The 23,079-nt window shown below is 39.2% G+C and overlaps 2 protein-coding genes across 4 annotated transcripts; both read left to right on the plus strand.

The window, feature by feature from the left end:
• Positions 1-525: 525 nt before the first annotated feature.
• Positions 526-8,633, plus strand: LOC141752490 (V-type proton ATPase catalytic subunit A-like). The gene is made up of 15 exons (XM_074610487.1): positions 526-664; positions 1,246-1,343; positions 2,311-2,439; positions 2,525-2,739; positions 2,813-2,950; positions 3,035-3,186; positions 3,322-3,484; positions 4,313-4,421; positions 4,643-4,765; positions 4,847-4,961; positions 5,435-5,498; positions 6,109-6,312; positions 6,562-6,656; positions 6,905-7,076; positions 7,861-8,633. The coding sequence occupies exons 2-15, from the start codon at positions 1,262-1,264 to the stop codon at positions 7,951-7,953; spliced, it is 1,854 nt and encodes a 617-aa protein (XP_074466588.1). The 5' UTR covers positions 526-664; positions 1,246-1,261; the 3' UTR covers positions 7,954-8,633.
• Positions 8,634-13,023: 4,390 nt separating this feature from the next.
• Positions 13,024-22,367, plus strand: zdhhc23a (zDHHC palmitoyltransferase 23a). Of its 3 annotated transcripts, none has more exons than XM_074610504.1 (5): positions 13,024-13,654; positions 14,391-14,544; positions 16,515-17,129; positions 17,967-18,134; positions 21,792-22,367. In XM_074610504.1, exons 2-5 carry the CDS (start codon positions 14,426-14,428, stop codon positions 22,063-22,065), a joined length of 1,176 nt encoding a protein of 391 aa, XP_074466605.1. In that variant the 5' UTR covers positions 13,024-13,654; positions 14,391-14,425; the 3' UTR covers positions 22,066-22,367. The 3 variants fall into 3 exon arrangements, with proteins under 3 accessions (XP_074466605.1, XP_074466606.1, XP_074466607.1); XM_074610505.1 differs by having other exon boundaries at positions 18,054-18,134; XM_074610506.1 differs by lacking the exons at positions 13,024-13,654; positions 14,391-14,544 and adding an exon at positions 14,725-14,863.
• Positions 22,368-23,079: the final 712 nt, after the last annotated feature.

The raw sequence follows: 23,079 nt of genomic DNA on the forward strand, positions 1-23,079 counted from the left end.
TCTTCTCTCTTAATGTAAACTCTTACTGGGCACCATAATCCTATAGTATAGTAGCTGTATTTATAGTATAAACTAAATACATAGTATAAGAAATTATGTTTGTATTTAGTTAATATGCAGCATTGTAGCAGTTGTGTATTTTTTTAATAAGTTATTTATTACAGTCATAGCTGAAAATCCCATGAGATGCCACTCAATGATTGATTAAAATGATATAGCCTATAAATCACTTTATATTTACAGTTGGTATTTTTCTGTACAATAGTTATGAAGTAGTTAAAGTAAAGGGCATGGTTGCGAAAATATAAATTAAATTGTAAAGATAAAGTGGTTGTACCTTCATTTATTTAAACACTGAAACAATCCTAGTTGGTTAGTTGAGGTGAACGTTTCATTTATATCCAGCAGAGGTCAGGGATGCGCCTGGTGGACGTGTTTACACCGGCGGAACTTATCGTCGACTGAGAAACTGTAGAGCCCCGGACGCCATGTTGGCTCCACAGATAGCCAATCAAGTTAGAGCGGAGGAAACCGGTTGAGCCACAATGGTGATGTTTTCTTCCCGTGACAGTCCGGTGCCTGGCAGGTGATTAACACAGAGGGAAGCTCCTCCTCAGCCTGCTGCGTTACGACACAAACCTGGACAACTGTATATTCAGACAAGGTAAGATATTTAACTGGATTTATTACACTTTGATATTTCCTGCCAGTCTTGGACCAGACATTTAGCGAATGAGCGTTAATATAGCTCAACCTGTGTGTGACGATGATGAAGAAGATAGCTAGTGTTTGCTAGCTAGTAACCTTACTAAGACGCACACAAATCAGCTTTGCTCTCAACGGTAAGTGTGTGTAGTAACAACCATTATGCGACCATATGGATAGCGGACATGTCCTCAACGGTGGACAGTAGTAATTTACTTTACCTTCTCTTCAACCCTGAGTGGAAGAGGAACTATGTGCAGCTTCAGCTCAGTTAGCTTGTGACCTTCCACTGCCAGACATGCTCATCTATTCTGTAGACAGCACTGTGCTGTCACTCTGTAATGTAATATGGTGCACATCTACATTTCCATCTCATCGTGGAGTGTAAAGTCATAGACTGCCATGTTTGCAACTATCATTAACTAAGATGAGGTACTGCATGGTATGTGTGTTAAATGATGTGAAAGGTGCCTCTGCTGAGTGTATTCACTTTAAATTAACAGCATCTGTGTCTCGTATTCTTTCCTCTATTTTTTGCAGGACAGAAACCATCAAAATGGATACCTCAAACCTTCCTAAGATCCAGGATGAGGAGAGAGAAAGCCAGTTTGGATATGTACATGGAGTTTCTGGACCAGGTCTGGTTTATATTGCCCCTTTCTTTTAAATGGCTAAATTGCATTGTTTAGGATCTGTTAGGCCAAAAGCTACTTACCATTTTGTATTAATAAAAAAAACCGCATTATTTTATTAAAGCAGCAGTGGGTAGAATTGGAGCAAATATGATTTTTAAAAAAAAGTTAATTTTATAAAACGGTCACTATATCCTGACAGTAGTGCTTGAGACAGGTAATCTGAAAAGAATCATGTGCCTCTGTATCCTCCGGTGCTCCTAATGGCATCTGCAAGATTTCACAGACCGGAGGAAAACAACCAATCGCTGATCAAATATGAATCAATATTCTGTTACTGTATTGCATATTTCTCACCTTAAATGTTTTTGGAAACATCTTGTAGTGTATTGTTTAGCTGCAAAATGAGAAAGTTTGTGACCCGGCAGCCATGTTGACATCAGTTCAGGAAATACCAAGCACCGCCCACCAGCCGGAGAAAACTTTCTCATTATACAGCTAAACAGACACTAACAGATGTTTCTGAAAACATTTGTTGCGACAAATAGGCATTACAGTTACAGAATATTGATTCATATTTGATCAAAGCTGCCTAGTTTGACGGTTTATCGGAGTTCACGGGTGATTGACAGCTGCCTCCGTTGAATGAACAGCCAGCAGGAACGCTCTCTCAATGAAATGACCTGTGATTGGTCAAAGTCTCCTGTCACGGGCTAGATTTTTTACAGCCTGAAATCAGAGCCATGAGAAGGTGCAGAAGTATAGTTTTCTCTCAGAACAGTTGAATTATAATACGCTGAAAGATTATTATAGAATTTTTGCCCAATGATGCCAAAAGCAGTTTGAATGTTCCAAATACAAAAAGTAAACAAAAAAAACTTATTCTGTAAAATATGAGGATGTGATAATTTTCAGCATAATTCCTTGTCCAACAGATTTGTTCATTGTATCAATTTCTATATTTCTATAACAGTGGTGACGGCTACTGCAATGGCAGGAGCAGCCATGTACGAGCTGGTTCGTGTAGGTCACAGTGAGCTGGTGGGAGAAATCATCCGTTTAGAGGGAGACATGGCGACTATCCAAGTCTACGAGGAGACATGTATCCTTTCCGCTGCCATATTACCTTCCTCTGTAGCGTCAAAGTGCCTGAGGTTTGTTTGGTTTTCCTTAACTTGATGCCACAGCTGGTGTGTCTGTCGGTGACCCTGTCCTTCGGACGGGAAAACCCCTGTCTGTAGAGCTGGGACCAGGAATCATGGGCTCCATCTTTGACGGTATCCAGCGTCCACTAAAAGACATCAATGACCTCACTCAAAGCATCTATATCCCAAGAGGAGTAAACATTGGTGCTCTTAACAGAGACCTCAAATGGGAATTTTCTCCCGGCCAGAGTCTTCGGGTAAGAAAAATACAGTGTAGTGTGGATTTCTCTCCTCTGCAACTGTTGTAATTTCACATAATCTCCTCTCCAGGTCGGCAGTCACGTGACAGGTGGCGATATCTACGGCATGGTGTTTGAAAACTCCTTAATAAAGCACAAGCTGATGCTTCCACCTCGCAACAGAGGCACCGTCACCTACCTAGCCCAACCTGGAAACTACGACATTTCTGTGAGTGTTTATCCAGAAGCAAAACGCTTGTTTGTTGGATCAAACTTTCTGTGAGACTTCATTTTCTGATCTTGTTGCATCCAGGATGTGGTTCTGGAGCTTGAATTTGAAGGCGTGAAGGAGAAGTTCACCATGATGCAGGTGTGGCCGGTACGACAAATCCGCCCCGTCACAGAGAAGCTGCCTGCTAATCATCCGCTGCTGACCGGTCAGAGAGTTCTGGACGCACTTTTCCCGTGAGTAGTCCATGCCAGTTGAGTTGAACAACTTCAGCCTCTATTTTCACTTGTGCTTTTACTTTAAACTTTAATAAAATGAGTCTTAAAATCTGTAAGCTGCAAATGAAACTGCATGACCTTCGTGCTGTACAGTTGTGTGCAGGGCGGCACCACTGCTATACCCGGTGCATTTGGATGTGGAAAGACGGTGATCTCGCAGTCGTTGTCCAAGTACTCCAACAGTGACGTCATTGTCTACGTTGGATGCGGAGAGCGTGGAAATGAAATGTCTGAAGTGCTGCGGGATTTCCCTGAGGTAGGTGGAAGAACAAAAAGTTTTCAATTTGTCATATCTGTGATTTCTACTTTACCGGGCCACTTTCAGCTCCTTTTTAAGTTTAAAAAAGAACAAAGGAGTAAAGAGAAACTAATGATTTCAGTTGTTGTTTAGAGCAAAAAATCGTCAATAGAATTGCATTGCTAGGCAACAGCTTTGGTCCATGTTTACTTCCTGTCAGCTGATGTCAATCGCATACACTACAACAGGAAATAAACTGGGGTTGCGTTAGAAATTCCATACCAACATACTATTTAATACACTAAAACAGTATGTGAGATTTTTTAGTATGTATGAAAAAAATAGTACATGAATTTCATACTATTTCCGGTGAAATATTAAAGTATGCAACGCTGGACACTACGGCGGCATTAAAAATCCTACGATGCAATGTGGTAGTGACGACAACTTTCGTAACAGACGTTGACAGACCGCTCTGTAAGATTTCACTTTGCTAGGTGTAATATATACTTTAAATGAATTCAGACTTTAATTCTCACAAACCGTTGTTCTGGTCACATGAAGTTGGCACGGGTTACCATGGTTACACATCTCTAACTGGCCAGGAGGCTCTCAGGAAGTGACGACGTAAATTACTCATCAGTGCGTCCGAAAAGATACATACTACTGTTTATTCACACAAATATATGTTGAAAGATAGTACACGTATTTGGTATGTAGTGCATAGTATGCGATTTCGGACGCAGCCAGGGACACATTTGGGATGTTTACGTTTACAACTGTAAAATGGTCTATACAGCACCAGCGTTCACATTGTATTATGTTATCACTGCTCGTACCCAACAGCTTACTATGGAGGTCGATGGCAAGACTGAGAGCATCATGAAGAGAACAGCGCTGGTTGCTAATACATCCAACATGCCTGTGGCTGCCAGAGAGGCCTCAATTTATACAGGTACCAACCACTCACTTTATAGAGAACATTTTAAATACCATTATGACAATTCAAAATGAAAAGTGAATTTTCCCTTTCTTGTTTATTTATAAGAAAACTGCCTGAAATCCCATGTTGAATGATGTTGGAGTAGTTAACATTAAGTAAATGCCTTTGTTTCTTTCCTGTTTGTAATTGTTGGGAGACTCCAATTTGTCAATTGAATGTAATTATATCTGCAGGGATCACACTGTCTGAATACTTCAGAGATATGGGCTATCATGTGAGCATGATGGCCGACTCGACGTCTCGATGGGCCGAAGCTCTGAGAGAAATCTCTGGAAGATTAGCTGAAATGCCTGCTGGTAAGTTCATGATAGATGTGATTGATTGATGTGTATTTGTAAGGACACTGTGAGACAGTTTGTGTATGTTGTTGTCTGTAGACAGTGGATATCCTGCTTACCTGGGTGCCAGGCTCGCCTCCTTCTATGAGCGCGCTGGCCGTGTGAAGTGCCTGGGAAATCCAGAGCGAGAAGGCAGCGTCAGCATCGTAGGAGCGTGAGTTGACTTTCATTAAAGCAGGGATGGGCGCCCCGATAGCTCAGTTGGTAGAGTTGGCGCTCATATACTGTAACAAGGCTGAGTCCTAACCGCGGTGACCTGGGTTCGAATCTGACCTGTGGCCATTTCCGTATGTCTCCCCCTCTCTCTCCCCCTTTCTAGAAAATGTCTTTAATGTCTTGTAGCTGCACTTTTTTGCGCGGTTGAATCTGCCTTTGGTGGTGAAATAACCATCTCCACCTATTCTAAGTTATTTTTATTTCTGTATGATTTTTAAAGATTTGTGCAAAACAGTGGGTGTTGAAAAGGTATTTGACAGCTAGACTTTGTGATTAGCTTTACATATTTCTCTAGTTCCTTTTTCATGGGAATAAAAAAAGTATGCAGCCTAATAAATCAAACCTAAACACGCAATGTACATTATCAATTATTGGACTGACTTTTCCCTAAATACTGTGCATTCCTCCTAGTGTGTCGCCCCCTGGTGGAGATTTCTCAGACCCCGTCACTTCAGCCACATTGGGCATTGTTCAGGTAAGCAATGGCTCTTCAGCCCTCGATCCTAACATTTGACCTTGCAGTCAATATTTCTTTCTTGCACACTATTTTTTAAGGCTGCGGTTGAATAGTCTTTTTAGCTTAGGAAGGTTCCTAACTCAGTGAAATGACCTGGAAGTATCTAAGTGGCAGCACTAAATACTAAGGAAAGGTGCTTCAATGCTTCCTTTCTTATCTCCTTTAGCAAAAAAAAGGAGATAATGCCGTCCAAGAATTCCTTGCAGCAGCAACATTTAAAGCGACGCACCATTCGGCCATCAATGACATCCGCCATCGCTGATTAATTGTACATTGTGGATAAATTGAAAACATCCTTCTTAGGAGGTGTGATTCTGTTTTGGACAGGAATCCTTACTTGAATTGTACAGCGTTGAGTTTGTAACTGTACTCATTTTCTCTGTGTTATAAATAGTTACTCGTGTAAGTACAGTCGGATTCTCTTAGCACCGCGGTTGTCTTTTCTTAAGTCCTTATGAATTCTCGTTTTTCATCAAGGTCAAGAAAAAGTGGTTAGGAAAAAGTTTTTATGACTATTTGACCACAGCCTTAGTGTGTGTGTCAATCTTCTTTGTTTTCTTCTTTTTAGGTGTTCTGGGGATTGGACAAGAAGCTGGCTCAGAGGAAGCACTTCCCTTCAGTAAACTGGCTCATTAGCTACAGCAAGTACACACGAGCTCTGGATGAATATTATGACAAACATTTCCCCGAGTTCGTTCCTCTCCGTACAAAAGCAAAGGAGATTCTACAGGAGGAGGAGGACTTGGCTGAAATCGTGCAGCTTGTAGGCAAGGTGAGTTCAGTTGAGATTATATAACATGGTTCCCCCTGAATTTAATTTCTAAAACATTTTCCCCTAAATGCTCACATTTTTACAGCCACTTAATCGATGCATTTGTGTGTGAAATCTGTGTTGTATAGAAGAGGTTTTTGTTAGAGATGTAGAGTTAATCATTTAAATCGTTAGCAAGCCAAACTGGTTAATCAACAACTCTGAAGAAAATAAAGTGGGCTGATCCACACGATCTTGTTTTGTTCACAGGCTTCTCTTGCTGAATCGGACAAGATCACTCTAGAAGTCGCAAAGCTCATTAAGGACGACTTCCTGCAGCAGAACGGTTACACCCCCTACGACAGGTGAAGATAAAACATCTCACCAACCTCTTTCTCACAAGAGGAAGTTAGCAACATTTCTAGAAAATATAGCCATGAGCTACAGTAATTATATATATATATATATTGGAAATGAATGTATTTTAAGACCTCAAGTGATTTCTGTGGAAACAATGGAAAAAGGTATGAAGGGGAGATGTCTAAATATTTTTCCGTCACTTGATTATTACATAAACTGTGAGCTTAACATATTTTTCTGTCCCTACACACAGGTTCTGTCCCTTCTACAAAACTGTTGGCATCCTCTCGAACATGATCTCTTTTTACGACATGGCCCGACACGCGGTGGAGACCACGGCACAGAGTGACAACAAAATCACCTGGGCCATAATCAAGGAGAACATGGGAGAGATCCTGTACAAAATGAGCTCCATGAAGTTCAAGGTACACGATTGTTCCTCATTTTGTGGAGGAGATAATTAGAGATGCACCAATCAATCACCTGCCAATCAGTCTCATATTTCAGATCACATTTACACAGATGTGCTGACGCTGTCGCATGACACACACACACACACACACACACACACACACACACATACAGGTTGGTTACATTGCATTATGATGTGTTCAAGCTCTATTCAGTAAAAAATAATATCGGACGAAGGTAAATTATAACGCTATCATGTTATGTTCATTTGTAATCTTGTAAAATTTAGTTTTTGGCGAAAAACTTGAGTAAATACAGTTGTTTGAAGATGTTTTCACAACAATATAAAATAGACACTAGTGCTAAGCAGCTTATGATGCATAAAACTACTAATGCCAAGATTTTTTTTAATCAAAGCAAGTATTTAAATAAAAATACAATCATTTATTTCCTAATCATTTATTTGTTTTTATGCAAATAACTAAAATAGATGACAATAACGACTTAAAAGGATAACATTTGGAATTTTGGACGGTTTACACTGACTTTGGGATGGTTGAAATTTTTTTTGGGATAGTGGTAAAAAAAAAATTCATCTGGAGCCCTGCTGTCAATTACAGTTGTTAGAAAGTAAATCAGAATCAGCAGGTCAGACTTTTAAAAAATTGGAAATCGGAATCGGCCAAGAAAATTGCAATCGGTGCATCTCTAGAGATTATCTTGTTCTTCATGTTTGTTTTTATGTTTGTGTCTATTTCTCATCAGTCAAAATACATAATTCATTCTCTGATTCTTTAGGACCCTGTGAAGGATGGCGAAGCTAAGATTAAAGCAGAATTCGCCCAGCTGTTGGAGGACATGCAGAACGCCTTCCGGACCCTGGAGGAATGAGTTTCCTACCTCTCACTTCCTCTCCCACATATCCAAACCCCAGTGCAGTGCAACATAGTGCAGATTGAATGGCCCGTGTTCTTAATGTCTGCCTCAGTCATGTGAACTCTTTTATTCCTCTGTGTTTACGTCCCCTTAAACATTCCTGCACAAATTTCCATTTCATTTAGTTGATTTTTGTCTCATCTACTTCAAAATCACAATACTGGAATCCCCTAAGAAACCTGAAAATACCGTTTGCTCAGCATATGTAGCAACACCTTCACTCAGCCCATTGCATAGCACTTATAGATCACTCCGCCATCATGTTGTGGTTAAAATCAGTGGGCCCCCAATCAGGTGCTTTACTTGCACTCAACCAATAGCTGCAACAGAGCGTGGAAAGGGATGTTTCTTTTCCCCCAGATGTGACGGTGTTCAATACAGATTATTAATCAAATGGGAACATGCACAAAGGTAAAGGGACAGATGCACTGCGTTACTGTATATCAGGGGGTTAAAGGCATTCTTCCTCCTCTTACCTCTTATGTGTGACAGTGATGTGGTGGACAATATACTTGATATTATGTGCAAAAAATGTGAATGAATGAGTCTATTAGAGTTGTGTTGTAACAGATGTCTCATTATTATATTCGTGGTACGTTGCTGTCTCCTGAAATAAATGTAAAGAAATGATTAAAGGTCATTGTGTCAGTAAGATTTTGTTTATCATGTTCATGGGGAGTTTGCTGAATTAGTGTTCGTCACTGCTTAATATATATAGCAAACTTTCATTTACAAAGCAAACTTCACTTCACTGAAAGCCCACTCTATAAAGGAGAGGATGGATACATTTGATTATAAATAGTAGTAATCTTAAAACAACTTCCTGTTCGCAACTGATGGGAACGGGAAAGCGATATAAAGTCTACTTTTACTACTTTATTACTTTTGCTGCAACTCATGAACACACAGATGTTCAGTGAACGACTCTCACCTCTAGGTGGCACCCACAAGTTGTTTAAATGCTGCAGGGTGACTGTTAGGAAAAGGATCTTTTCAATTGACTAACCTCTTGAAACCTAATTTTCCCCATAAATGTATTTTTAGTAGCTTTGAAGAAGTGAGGAAGAGGAGGAAAAACATTTACACAGTAGACCAAACACTGTTTGACACTACTTGTTTCAACTCTTGCTTGAAGCTACAGTACAGTATGATTAGGGTGACCATATTTTCAAACCCCCAAAACCGGGACCCGTAAGTGTACCACACGTTCATGCACATGCACATGTTTGCGCTTATGCACTCACCATAGACGTACTATTGTATATTGTGGTGAAAACCGGGACAATTTGTTAGTGAATGTTGAAAATCGGGACATTACAGTGTTTTATAGATATTTGTCGGGACTCGGGACACCCATCTCAAAACTGGGACGATCCCGGACAAACCGGGATGTCTGGTCACCTTAAGTATAATGCCTTAGACTGAGTGAAATATTTGAGTCCAACACAACCAACTTTTCTTACGCCTGCACGGTCACATCAAATATGATATTCTAAACATAATTTTGTACTATTTCCCTAAAATTCAGCCTGACATATTTGATATTTTTTAAAATCTTTACCAGCCCAAGAGACAATGTTGTAAGGCGCCCCACGTGTTTAGAATTTATTGGTAAATCGGGCCAACAAATTATAATTTTTTTAATTAATGATTAGATTTTCTAGCAAAGCTGCAAAATCTGAGCATTAGAAATGGCTTTTTTTTTTACATTTAACAAGCTGTGCCCTGTGAAAACATTGTTTCAAATCTTGAAAACATTTAATATTCTAAACTAAATGTGCAACAATCAAAGTAAAAATTTGGAAAATAACATTTTATATTATGAGTTAAAAACAAAAACTCAGATAATATGCTTCATCAGGACTGTGTGGATGTGGTGTGGTCAGATTTGATTGACACAAGCAAACAACTCCTCAAATGTCGTCATATTTTGATAAGTGTTTCTAAATTTTGATTTGTGCACATTAGTATCTGACATCACCTTTCTCCAACAAGTCCCACCCACTTCAAATTAGAGCTACAACGATTAATCGATTAGCTGTCAACTATTAAATTAATCAGCAACTATTTTGATAATCGATTAATCGGTGTGAGTCATTTTTAAAGAAAAATAAGTCTAAATTCTCTGATTCCAGCTTCTTAAATGTGAATATTTTCTGGTTTCTTTACTTTCTCTATGACAGTAAACTGAATATCTTTGAGTTGTGGACAAAACAAGACATTAGAGGGCGTCATCTTGGGTTTTGGGAAACACTGATCAACATTTTTCACCATTTTCTGACATTTTATAGACCAAACTAATAAAAAATAATCAACAGATTAATCAACAATGAAAATAATCGTTGCAGCCCTACTTGAAATCAGTGAGAAGCACACAGACAAAACAATTTTTTTTTTTTTTTTAAATCTATCATGAAATAACTCAAACTGTTTGAACTTTGGCAGAAAGTTGGGTGCTCATACTGTATAAGACCCAATTACTCATAGTAAGAAGCTAATTGAGAAAAAGATGTTATGGGCCTTTGAACTAGGACTCAAGCAATGTCAATCTACTAAAACATGTGGAGGATGTCTGCATAGGGCAGAGCAGAGGGAAAGGCCAGAACTATATACCCCCTTCTCTACATTCACTCGTCATGCTTTGTTCATTGCGAGTACAGCATCTGTTGTAGTTTGCTTTGTAATCTTCAGCATGTACTCTTGGTTCAGCCTGACTCCCAGCATTAATTCCTCCAAAATAGATTAGAGCCGGTATCTCTGGTTCTGGGCTCCATCAAGACTAATGGAAGCATAACCCGCAGGAGCAAGAGCAGCATCTTTTCTCTGCATTGATTCAGTCCATCCAGACTCACACTGGTGCGGACACATTAAGAGGTTTCAGTTTGTCTCAGGATATACCGGCCTATAGCTTACAATGCACCTGCCTCTCTGTCTCTCATTGTTCGGTTTGTGATGACTGACCGACGGGCAGTATGTGTGTGTAAGAAACACATTAACGGAACTGAAAGTGAAATAGAATAATATATTTTGTATGTAATTATTGAAGTCTCTAATATCCGCCAGCAGTCGATTCTTGAAATTGCTGCATGTCTCCGACCACTTCATGAACTTCAGCGTATTTAGCTGTTGGTAGGTAGCAGTCACTTCTGATGGATCAGTTTTTAAAAGCTGTATTTTACCACTGCTTTTTTTTCATTTAGCCTCCATATTTCTTTGATATTCCCTATGCTGCAACCTGATATCAAGCCAAAGCGTGTAATAGACCCGCCTGTCCACCAGAGGATAGCGTGTCAGTGTCACCTTTTGCCTCGCCGAGGTGTGAAAATTACACACGTGCAGGGAATGAAATTAACACCTGCCACCTGCCAAATACAGGGTAAATGTTGGCCGTGGCAGGTAAAAAATTCAGGTCATCTGCCACCATGGCAGCCAGGTTTTCCTTATATTAAGAAATATTATTTTTAAAAAGCAATTCTAAAGCCTAAATTAAATATAGTTATGGATTAAGGTTACATGATATATTCCAAATTTCTACGGTCTGGTACCACTGACTCAGTGTTTACAATTTTAAAGCGTTCTACCTAGATTTCAGAAGTGGCAGACAAAAAATTTTTTTGTGGCCGGTAGAAATGTTCAGTGACCTGCCACAGTGGCAGGTGAGGAAAAAGGTTCATTTCAGACCCTGCACACGTGTATTAAGGTGCAGTACCAGCAGGGGACAACAAAACCACTCACTTAGGTTTAGGCAACAAAACCACTTAGTTAGGTTTAGGAAAAACCTCATGGTTGGCCTTAAAATAAGTAAATAAACTAAGTAAAATACATACAGAAACAATGTAACATAAGTACAGCAAACACGTCACAAACGTAACTTACAAAACAAAACATCGGTCTCAAACTCAAAGGTTTAGGAATAACGTCACGGTTGGCCTTAAAATAAGTACGTAAACTAAGTACAATACGTAACAACATAACATCAGTACGAAAAACAAGTCACAAACGTCACTAACGTAACTTACAAAACAAAACACCGGTCTCATAGTTGAAAGTCCTGTGTTTGTTGGACCCATCTACCTCCCCTCCCACCCACCACTTTTTATTCACTAGCTCTGAGCCTAGCATATTTACGCGGATGCATTTACATTGCAGTCAGTACAGACTACATACGTACAAATGACACGGCAAAAGCAAGAACAGCGTTCTTATTGCACTTATTTGCCTTGCACATTATCGTGTCATTCTTACACCTTTTTGTGCGACCGAGCTGCAACAGCTAACTGTTGAAACCAATAGGGGTGAGAAAAAATTTTTTATTCCCCTATGTATCCCGATTTTTTTTTACGATTTTAAAATCTTTTTTTTTAATGCCAGAATCGATATAATTGCTTAATTTAAGTCTATGCGGAGGTACAAGGAAGTTGGCACTTTTATAGTAGCCAAAGCGAGACTTAGCGAGAAAGCAGAAAAAGATGAAGGGTCCGTGGGGATACAACCGGCACCCTCACATTTTAAATCCAAAGTGGTAAACACTACACATATAGTAAAGTATTGAAACACTTTGGGTTTCACACATTGCCAGAAATAACAGATCTAAACATCATGGCAGCAGGGTAAAGAGTGGATTCAAGCTCAAGTGTTGGCAAACAAACTCCCTGCTAAAGTGTTCATGAGCAAGAATCTGAATCTAAATCCCAAACACGTGCACAGGAGCTGATTTGTATCTGACCCTCTGCAGCTGATCAAGTTATGACATTGTCACTGTTAGTATCCACTGTCACAAATGTGACACAAAGAGTGTAATAATGTACAGAAACACAGGAGTCCCCTGGTTTTCCCTCTGATCACTCACACACACACGCACACACACACACACACACACACACACACACACACACACACACACACACACACACACACGCACCCAGAAAAGAGCAGCAAGGTCAGATTGCTTGTGGGAGGAAATGTGATGCCAGAGGGTGGGGCTGCCCTCTGGATCATCGCTCAGTCTCTCATCTATGAGTGCCTGTCATGTTTCTCATACAAGCCGTCGTCCAGCTCACGGTGGATTGTCAGAGCTTTTGAACACCTCAACATAGCCTGTCAGCTGTGGAGAGAGAATGAAAGACTGCTGGCTCTCTGCCTTCCTCAACTAGTTGAGGTAGCACCTATATTTACCAAGCGTGCCAAACTTCAAATGGTAACTGATAGAAGCTGTAAAGAAGTAGGCTATGCAAGAAAACGTCTTGTGAACTACTTCATGACATGCGAGGAAGATAGTCTTGGGGAAAAGTGAGCCGGCAGATGCAACAAAATATCAAACCAGTTGTCAGGAGGAGTCCAAGTTGCCTTCTGTTGGGACACTTCCACCGGAGGAATCCAAGAAATGAAAACCATCCCACTGCACTGATTCGGTGTCGCCGCTGCATCGCCAGAGCAGAAACATGCCAATTTCCTTTTTTCAAAACAAATGACTGATGAGAAAGTAGGCTGCTGTTTTTCACTTACAGAAGGAGCTCGGTGACAAGGGGTCATCTTCTTAATCATTTTCCTCTTCATCGTTTGCTGAAGATCGCATTACTTTTACCTGGAGAGAGTAAATGTGACATTTCAGCCCACACGTGTTGATGGTTTTGTATTTTGGTTGCAGAGACAAAAGGTAAGTTAAGAGGGAAAAGATTTTATCTTGGGTTTGTGAAGGTGGATTTTCTTAGTTACACAACTAGAACATTTGGATAAAGAGTTAAATAAGTCATCATTATTATTGTCTGATATAAAGTAATACATACACTGTGATAAGACAATCAAAAGTTGACTGAAATATAATATAATATAATATTTATTCTGTTAATTCCTGTATAGCTCTGGATCATGCTCTGTATGACAAGATAAAGTAATGACTCACACTGACAATAACTCAAGTACATCTCTGAGTGTTGAGGTCTTGGGTTTGCTGGCCCAGATAGTTTGTCCCTGTGGACACAGTGGCCTTGTTTCAACAAATTACATTAGAAGCTCTTGGGGACTGAGAATCCTCTGATTTGGGAAATTATAAATTTTTCATAACAAACAGAAAATCTTGTAGTAAGTCACGGTAGTTAAGGTACAAGTTGAGTCCAGTATAATTTGCAGTAACCTGGATAATACTGTATTGAGTTAGGGTGAGATCTTTATGTGTGTGTGCGTGTGTGTGTGTGTGGGCTGCATACAGTGACTCCAATACTAACTGCAGAAATCTTTTTGTTCTGAGTATTGTTATTAGTTGTGGTAGGTAATACCTTTTCAAATGCAGAAGCAAGTTACATATTTTTAACATTTCCCCTGTGTGCTGTAACTGTGTAGTTCTTTGCTCATTGAGTTTTAAAGTGACGGTCTTTTTGTGTTTGAAATGACAGCTTGTAAACTTCAGATTCATCTTTAGCAAGCCATTATGAAATGGGAGAAGTTAAAGCCTCCAGAGCCAGATGATCCTATGTGTTGCTGTGAGTGTGATGTCGACCAGTACGGATGTTGCTGTGACTGTGAAGATCTGGATGAAGCTTTTACCAGGTATGAAGGGTTTAAGGAAAAGGGTTAATAGTACTGAGCAGAATATACTGTATTGGAAAGTAAAAGAAGCTAGAAGACTTAACTGTTATTCACATGTTTAAAAAAAGTTTAGTGTCTCTTTTAAAGGCTGCTCTAAGTAACAATCTTTTTGTTGTGTATGACCAAGAAAGATTGATACCACTCTCATATCTGTCAGTGAAATATGAAGCTACAACCAGCAGCTGGTTAGCTAGCTTAGCATAATGACTGGTGACAGGGGGAAACAGCTAGCCTGGCTTCTTGAGCTGGTCGATATCGTCAAAACGATATAAAAATGAAGGTATGTTGTATATATTTTTCTATATGGTTTCTATCGGGATATAGGCTAGGCCAATATATTTTTTTCTCTCTATAATTTCACTTGAAACTGTAATGTTCATTTTGCACTTAAGTTCTTAATAAAATGAGAAAACTTCATTTGTACTTTTCAACTATTTAATTCACACAGGAGTATACATAAATAGGCTTTACCATGTGGTTATTTCATAAAGACTATTTATTTATTGAAATACCAGAAGACATGCTTTATCATGATATTTACCGTTATCGAGGTATGAAGTGAGCTATATCGGGATAGAAGATTTTGGCCATATCGCCCAGCCCAACTGGCTTCTTGAGGTCGTGTCTAGATGGTTATCCTAAATTTGCAAAAACGTGCAAAAACTCTTGCAAGATTCGCTGCCCGACCACTGTATCCTGACCTTAACCATTCAAGGTCAATGCCTAACCTCAATCATCTCGCGAGAGTTCTGCAAATTGAGGATTACCAACTAGACATGACCGCTTCTTAGCTGGGAGCAACAAATTCCTGGGATCGCAGGTTGCCTTGCAACATCTCCCAGCCAAGAAATAGTCTGTCACATAACCCCCTGTAAAACAGCAAATTGTAGTTTTTACCATTCATTTTTTTACACTAGATTAAACACATGAGGGTTCAGACAGAGCCAGGCTAGCTGTTTCCCCCTGTTTCCAGTCTTTGTGCTAAGCTAAGCTAACCATCTCCCGGCTGTAGGTTCGTATTAAACTGGCAGACATCAGAGTGGCATCAATCTTCACATTTAACTTTAGTAAAGAAAGCGAAAGTCAGACAGTGTCAAACTATTCTTTTAATGTGACACCAATTCTGAGGCCCTGTCTTGTATTGCAGTGTTTCCAAAACTTTTTTCTGTGGACACACTTTTTTAAAAATGACAAACCTTCGCGACCCAATTCACAATAGGCCTCATCTATAAATCATGAGAAGAGTGAATTTCTACATAACGTAACGTAACGTTCCTGACTATTTTTACTGACATTTCCACATCACCCTATCTTATCTTGAATAGGTAAACCAGCCATTTCGAAGATAAAAACATTTGATAAATCACAACTTTGTTTTATGCATGTGTTATTGAAACATATAAAAATGTTAAATACTTAATAAATGAGACAAATTAGGCAATTAGGCGGAGTTAACAGGCTCTCTTTTTTTACCTCTCATCAGTAAAACAAACAGGATGAACGCTAGCCTTTCATATTAGATTCAATGTTATAAGAATTATCAGAACGATACGAACATTTAGACTCTCATGTGGCTTAAAGATATACTGCAAATGTTAAAAAAAAAAGTCTATGGAAGAAATTCTGCAAATTTATTTGGCGACCCTAATAAAATCTCCTGCGACCCCCCAGTGGGTCCCGACCCATTCTTCGGGAATGACTGTTGTAGAGGGGCCCCAAATTAAAATCTAGATTTCAAGCCCTTATTATTTCAGGGTTTGTTGTGCTTACATGTCGCATATTTCTTAATAAATGCTTTATCAAGTTACCACAAACAATTTAGGCCTACTTTTAACTAAGTAATGCATATGTAACACACAGACATACTGTATAGCCATATTCATAATTACATTTGTTTGTAATTATGACTCTATGATCCCTGTTCTCTGTAGGTGGCTGAAAGACAGACCCCCTAAAGGTGGATGTCAGTCTCCTGTACTCGGGGCCATGATTGACAAACTGGAGATCTCAATGATCCCGGCCCTGGTGCTGCTACCTCTCCTGCTAAGGGTTGCAGCGCTGCACTACCTGCTGGGTATCATCATCCTGACAGCTCTGCCCGGCCTGGTGCTGTGGTACTACTATGCCACGCACAGAAAGAAGAGACGCACCCTCTTCTTCCTCACCCTGGCGCTCTTCTCTCTATTCTACTTGTATTACCTCTTCATCACAGAGATTTTACCTCGTGAAGACGTCAGCCAGCTGCAGGTGTGTACTGTGACGACTGGGGTGATTCTCACTCTTGTCTCTCTTATTCACACCAAGAGAGGCCCAGGATTGGTGAACGCTTCCCTACATGAGACACGCAGCCACAGTCAGGACGCCAACAAAGACTCCACACACCTTAATGGATCTATCCAATCAGCAGCCTCCTCAGGGACAACAAAAGAGGCCCTGACCGCAAAATGGAACAGCTGTCCTGTGTGCAAAATAACACGACCTCCACGGGCCGGACACTGCCGAACCTGTGGATCATGTGTCCAGCGTCTGGACCACCACTGTGTCTGGTGGGTTGGATATAACATATGCATCTATGTTTGCTGTGTAGCCTGTGAATCACATCTAAGTCAGTTATACTTCTCTGCATTGTGAATTCACAACAGATCATGAAAATGAATATGGAAGATGGATTAGATAATGGCTCTGTAATTACACACCAACGATCAAATTTAGCAAAAACTCAGCATAAAACACTATGCCATTAGATTACACAATCATCAGCAAATTGTTTTGCACTTTGTAAGGGGCACACTTTGATTAAACCTGTTGATGTCCCTTGACAAACTGAATTTGTCTGGGCGTGACCTCTACGATTAGACACATTCCTACTGGTCAACAACATGTCAATTAAATGGACATGAATCAGCTATTAAAAGTAATTTCAATGGATCATAAAAACACATTTTGTGGTGCCCAAAAGCATTGAAAACTGACATTTCAAAAACAGTGTGTATTTCCAGAAACAATGTCCCGGTTATTCAGGATAATCCTCAGACCTTACTGTGAACGGTTGGGAACTAATATCTTCCAAAGGTGAAAAAAGGTGAAAACAGTTCTCAGCTAAACTATCTTGAAATATAAACTTAAACAAAACCTTAAAGCAGGTTCACCGAGGTCCAAGCACCCAAAGACGCACCGTTTCGGGGCAACCAGAAGGACGAGGCCATCACTGAATGAGACTTTAACAACTGCTTTAATATGACTGGGAATTATACAAAAGTCATTCAAATGTAACCTTTAAAATCTTGCTATTTCATCATTTTAGTGTGTTGCTGCTTTAATCTCTAAACTGGTACGCTGTGCTGTGTGTCTGTGTTATGTCTATATGTGTTGAGGTGTTGTAGGATAAACAGCTGTGTCGGACAGGCAAACCATCGCAGTTTCTTGCTGACCCTCTCTGTGTTCGTGTTGACCTCTCTGTATGGGATCAGTTTGGTGCTTTGCAGCCTCTGTCCTCGACAGTACCTGATGACGGCTCTCCTCTACTGCCCCGGTGTCTACAGTCAGTCCAGGTACGGCAGCACTCTTTTATGATCTGTCTCCATCACGAATGCAAGTGACTGCAAGCACAGACTGAGAATGCATAATCCCCTGGGCACAACATCTTCAGTAACATTACTTTTATTACTAACTGTTTGAAACACCTGTACCTTATTAGGGCTGGCCAATATATCGATATTATATCGATATTGTGATATGAGACTAAATATAGTCTTAGATTTTGGATATTGTGATATCGTAATATGGCATAAGCGTTAATTTTCCTGGTTTTAAAGGCTGCATTAGAGTATGGTAATGTAATTTTCTGAATTTACCAGACTGTTCTAGCTGTTCTATTATTTGCCTTTACCCACTTAGTCATTATATCCACATTACTGATGATTATTTATCAAAAAGCTCATTGTAAATATTTTGTGAAAGCACGAATTGTCACCACTACAATATCGCCAAAGTATTGACATCGAAGTATTTGGTCAAAAATATTGTGATATTTGATTTTCTTCATATCGCCCAGCCCTATAGCTTATACAGGATTGACACTGACAAGCTATACAGCTATAATCACAACCTTGAGGACAACATCAAGACCTGTAGATATCTTCTATTATACAGGATTTACACCACATGATCGCAACAATACTTTCCTGGACCGGCTGCAACAATATCATTAGCCTACAGTGTGGAGCTCAATGGCATATGCAAGCACATACTGCTCACATACTGCCCAACCAGGATTACAACTAAACAAAGCTTTGAGCTTCATTCATAATGTTGACATTCAAAATATTATTAATAATAATAACTTACAGAAACATTGCATGCAATAATCCACCTTACACCTTTTCTTCCCCTCTCTCTGTCTCTCTCTCAAACACACACACACACACACACACAGCAAGAAACGCAACGCTCAGTCCTCCTTTCTGTAATTATCTCAGTCCAAAAGTCAAAACTGATTGAAAAAAGATAGTTGTTTTATCGAACGAAATATTCTGCTTCAATCCATATTTGGAGGGGTTAGCCTTTCAAAAAAAAATTTTCCACTGCAGCAATGTCAAAGATTCGAATGTAAAAAAAAAAAAGATAACATTTGATACAGCCCTGCTCAGAGTATACAGCCTTATATTAGAGATGAACCTCTATCTGAGTGGTGTTTAAAATATGAACACATGGCTTTCCATTTTTAAATTAACAACTAGTATTCTTCTTCTATTCTTCTATGGATTTACTCAGCTTTTAAGGCTTAAACAGGATATAAACATAAAGTATGAATAAACAGTTGAAATCGTTGTTAAACGTACTGTAGTGGTTACATGGTTGAAATAGTTAGCTAAAGGTAGGGTTGAGGCCCTTTTCATTTTGAAATAGAATTGCAGGGTAACACAGGTGTAATTGATCAAATTAATTATGGTCCCTTTCTATTTAGTGTGTCACAGTCATACCTGCACAACATGCACAATACCAGGACCCTGGCCCATCTAAAGAAAACAGGGCCATCATTAATGTTATTAATTACACCTGTGTTTACCCTGCCATGACATGTGTCAAAATAGCTGCTGTGAAAAGGGCCTTGGTAATAGTGATGGGTTGGTCCCGAACGAGGCGGCTCAAAGAGCCGGCTCTTTTAAGTTTTTTTTTTTTTAGTTTTTTTTTATTAATTCAAGGCAGAATGATAGGACTATCTTCTCCGCGCCACGGGCACTCCATGCACTGACTGTGACTGAATGTTGTGTTAATGACGTCCATGCAACCAATCAGGTGAGGGTTGACGGTCTACAGGTACAGAGCACGAAGAAGAGGAAGAGACAAAGAGAGAGAGGAGTGCGGTGCGCAAATAGCAGACAAGATGAGTGACAGTCGGAAACGAAGCAGCATGTAAAATTATGGTATTCAGGAAATTATAGGGTTTAGTATAATTACATTGAATAATTTAAGTGATATAATGCGCAAACATACTAATCAAAAGTCAAAACAGCGCTAAATTTAGCTGAATTATAAAAAGCAGAAGTGGTAAAACGAAGAACCGTTTGGGAGCCGAAAGAGCCGGCTCTTCTTAGTGAGCTGAGCCAAATGACCTGGCTCACTAAAAAGAGGCGTAATTCCCATCACTACTTGGTAACTTACCAGGTAGCCGCCACATGGTCTCGCCATCAGTTTCGGTGGTGGCTGTCATCCTGATGCTCAGGTCCTCTTGGATGCTGGTATGGTTCAAGTCGAGGTGGACCAGCTGAACTAGCTAGTAGTGGCTGCTGGGTTGTCCTCCTCATAGCTATCAATGCTATTATTAGCACCGTTCTCCTCAGGCTCTTTGCTAGCAAGCCAACTTTTAAAAATAAGTCGAAATAGTTGCTATGTTTTCCTGAAGCATATGTCTTCTTTATCTTTCTAATTTTTTAGGCTTTCGCTTTGCTGTCCAACCGTTTATTATCCATGTTTAGTTAGCAGCTAGCTAGCTAGCATAACTTCTATAATATTGTAAAACAACCGTTTAAACCCTTGCCGCTAAATAAATTCTCAAGGTCACCTGACGCATCGTCATCACCATCACACAGCCAGCTAACCAATCAGAAGATTTGTCTGATTTGCAATTAAAGTAACTCTGCATTCTTTGGTTCTTATTTCAACACACACAGAAGTAAACACTGTAAAAGTTCTTGAAAGTAATATTAAAACAAAAACCCTAATCTTTCCTTGTCGATATTAAATAAGTATGATCAATAGATATTTTCTAATAAATATTAGCGAATACATCAATAGCATTAGCAAAGACATGAATTATGCAAAAATATCTCTTTACTAATCATGTCTTTTTTTCAGTGCTTGAGTGAAACTATTTAAAGATTATTTTATTTGTAAATTATAGACTGACAACTGTTTATAGCAATATTTGACAAGAAAACACACATTTTCTGCTTGTGTCATAGTTAAATTGCAGTAATAATTTAATTTATATATTTATTCTTGTTCATTTTGTCTTAAGAAACTCGCATGAACAGAAGAAACACTTTTGGCAAGGTGTGCATGTGTATATATACATTTTAAGCATTGAAATCCCCTCTTTTTTGCCTTGGATTGTGTCGTATTTACTATAAATGAAGATTGGTGACACTGATTATCGGATCAACAATTAAAACATGTTCACAAAAATTAAACAACAGGGTTATAATTACATGGCAGATATATTACAAACACTCACAAGATTAATGATTTTACAAACAGTAAGGCAAAATCATTACAATAACAAAGTTATCATCCTCAAAACTGAGCAGATATCACAACAGACAGAAAAACATTTACACAGACAATAAAATAAATAAATAAAAGCATGACATGAATAAAACAATGTAAAAAAAAAAAAGTGATTAAGCGATAGTTATAGGGTCAGATAATAAAGTAATATTAAGAGATCTTTGGCATATATTGATTTAATTAATTTCAGGGACTTAATATAGAGTTGTGTTTCATTATAATAGCACATGAAGATGGGTGGGGTCTTTAAGAATTTTGCCTTATGAATAAAGAATTTGGCTAAAATTAGTAAAACAAACGCTCAGATAAAGTGATCAGCTGAACCAGTTTAAAAAATAGTTCAAAATGCTGTACTTTTAAATACATTTCAAACATTATATTTCTGTTATGTCACATTCACTCTTTCTTTATCTTCACAGCATGGCACTGTGCTTCACCTGTGCTTGGTACAGCAGCATTGTCACAAGTGGACTGCTTTACCTGCTGGTGGTACAAGTTCTGAACATCAGCTTCAATGTGACAGAGCGAGAGGCTCAGCTGGCTCTGAGGAACAAAACGGGCCAGAGGCGCCTGTGGGGACTCGTCGTCGACACAGGAGAGTATTCACGTGGCTTCTGTCAGAACTGGGTTGAGTTCCTCACCATGTCAGATGCTTCGGTTTCTCCTCGCTCCAGCCTCACCGACTTGGTCTAGTTTCACTTTGTACTCTATAGTAACACCATGATAACAGACAGCATGTGTGAAGAATTACATCTCATGTAGCCTATTTCTTAGGAAATATCAGCTGATGTCTTCCATTGCATTCAAGCCTCTTCATACAATACATTAAAAACTACTATAAAACTAAACTACACATGATAATTGTTTTGGGGTTGGAAGTTGGAAATAACATACAGGGATAAGACTGCAGGCTCTGCCATGCTACTGTACATATTTTCTCTACCTGCAGAATATGAACATCATTTATGCTGCTGACTGAATTCAAAATATTGTTGACCATACGGTCAACAATATTTGTAAGGGATTTACAAATGTAAATTTGTAAGGGATTATGGGATCCCATTTGTAAGGGATTTACAAATGGAACGGGTTTGGTTATTAGCTAATTTAATAAATAATATTCATAGAATTATTATTATTAATCAACATTAATAATGAACGGGGCACCACCCTGGAATCAGGGACCAATAACCAAAACGTTAATCCAGTCTCATAAGGGGATTGTTCACTCCAAATGCCAGTATTTAAGCACTACTTTACACTTAGGAGATGAACGGTGAAGGGTGAATCCGAGCACTAACTCTCATAACCAGCCGTTATTACAATATGAATGCACAATAAACACAGACAACTGCTATTTAAAATAAGACCATTTATTTTAATACAGTGATCTTAATCAACAATAAACACTCTAACAACATTAACCTAAATCAATATTTATCACAGCAGTAATTACTAATTAACAACACTTCATAAACAAATGGATGTTCTACAATGCAGCTCTAAGCCCTAAACTAGAATTAAACAAAACACAAAGTGAGAGAGAGAGAGAGTGAGAGGTGAGCGAAGGTGTGGGTTGGTATGTTGTGAGAGGGGTGTGTGTGTGCGAGAGAGAGGGGTGTGTGAGAGAGAGGAGGAGCAAGAGGGGAAGCTCAAGGTGGCGTCGCCACGCAAGTGGTTACGTCACGTGAGGGAGGAGTTAGGGAA

Source organism: Sebastes fasciatus, chromosome 16 (assembly GCF_043250625.1).
Source record: "Sebastes fasciatus isolate fSebFas1 chromosome 16, fSebFas1.pri, whole genome shotgun sequence".
NCBI lineage: Eukaryota > Metazoa > Chordata > Actinopteri > Perciformes > Sebastidae > Sebastes > Sebastes fasciatus.

Excerpts from the sequence above, each read along its gene's own strand:
- LOC141752490 (XM_074610487.1), top strand. The coding sequence starts at position 1,262 with ATGGATACCTCAAACCTTCCTAAGATCCAGGATGAGGAGAGAGAAAGC. Across the intron at positions 4,422-4,642 it reads AGAGGCCTCAATTTATACAG|GGATCACACTGTCTGAATAC; the intron begins GTACCAACCACT and ends TTATATCTGCAG. Across the intron at positions 6,657-6,904 it reads GGTTACACCCCCTACGACAG|GTTCTGTCCCTTCTACAAAA; the intron begins GTGAAGATAAAA and ends CCCTACACACAG.
- zdhhc23a (XM_074610504.1), top strand. The coding sequence starts at position 14,426 with ATGAAATGGGAGAAGTTAAAGCCTCCAGAGCCAGATGATCCTATGTGT. Across the intron at positions 14,545-16,514 it reads CTGGATGAAGCTTTTACCAG|GTGGCTGAAAGACAGACCCC; the intron begins GTATGAAGGGTT and ends TGTTCTCTGTAG. Across the intron at positions 18,135-21,791 it reads GGTGTCTACAGTCAGTCCAG|CATGGCACTGTGCTTCACCT; the intron begins GTACGGCAGCAC and ends TTATCTTCACAG.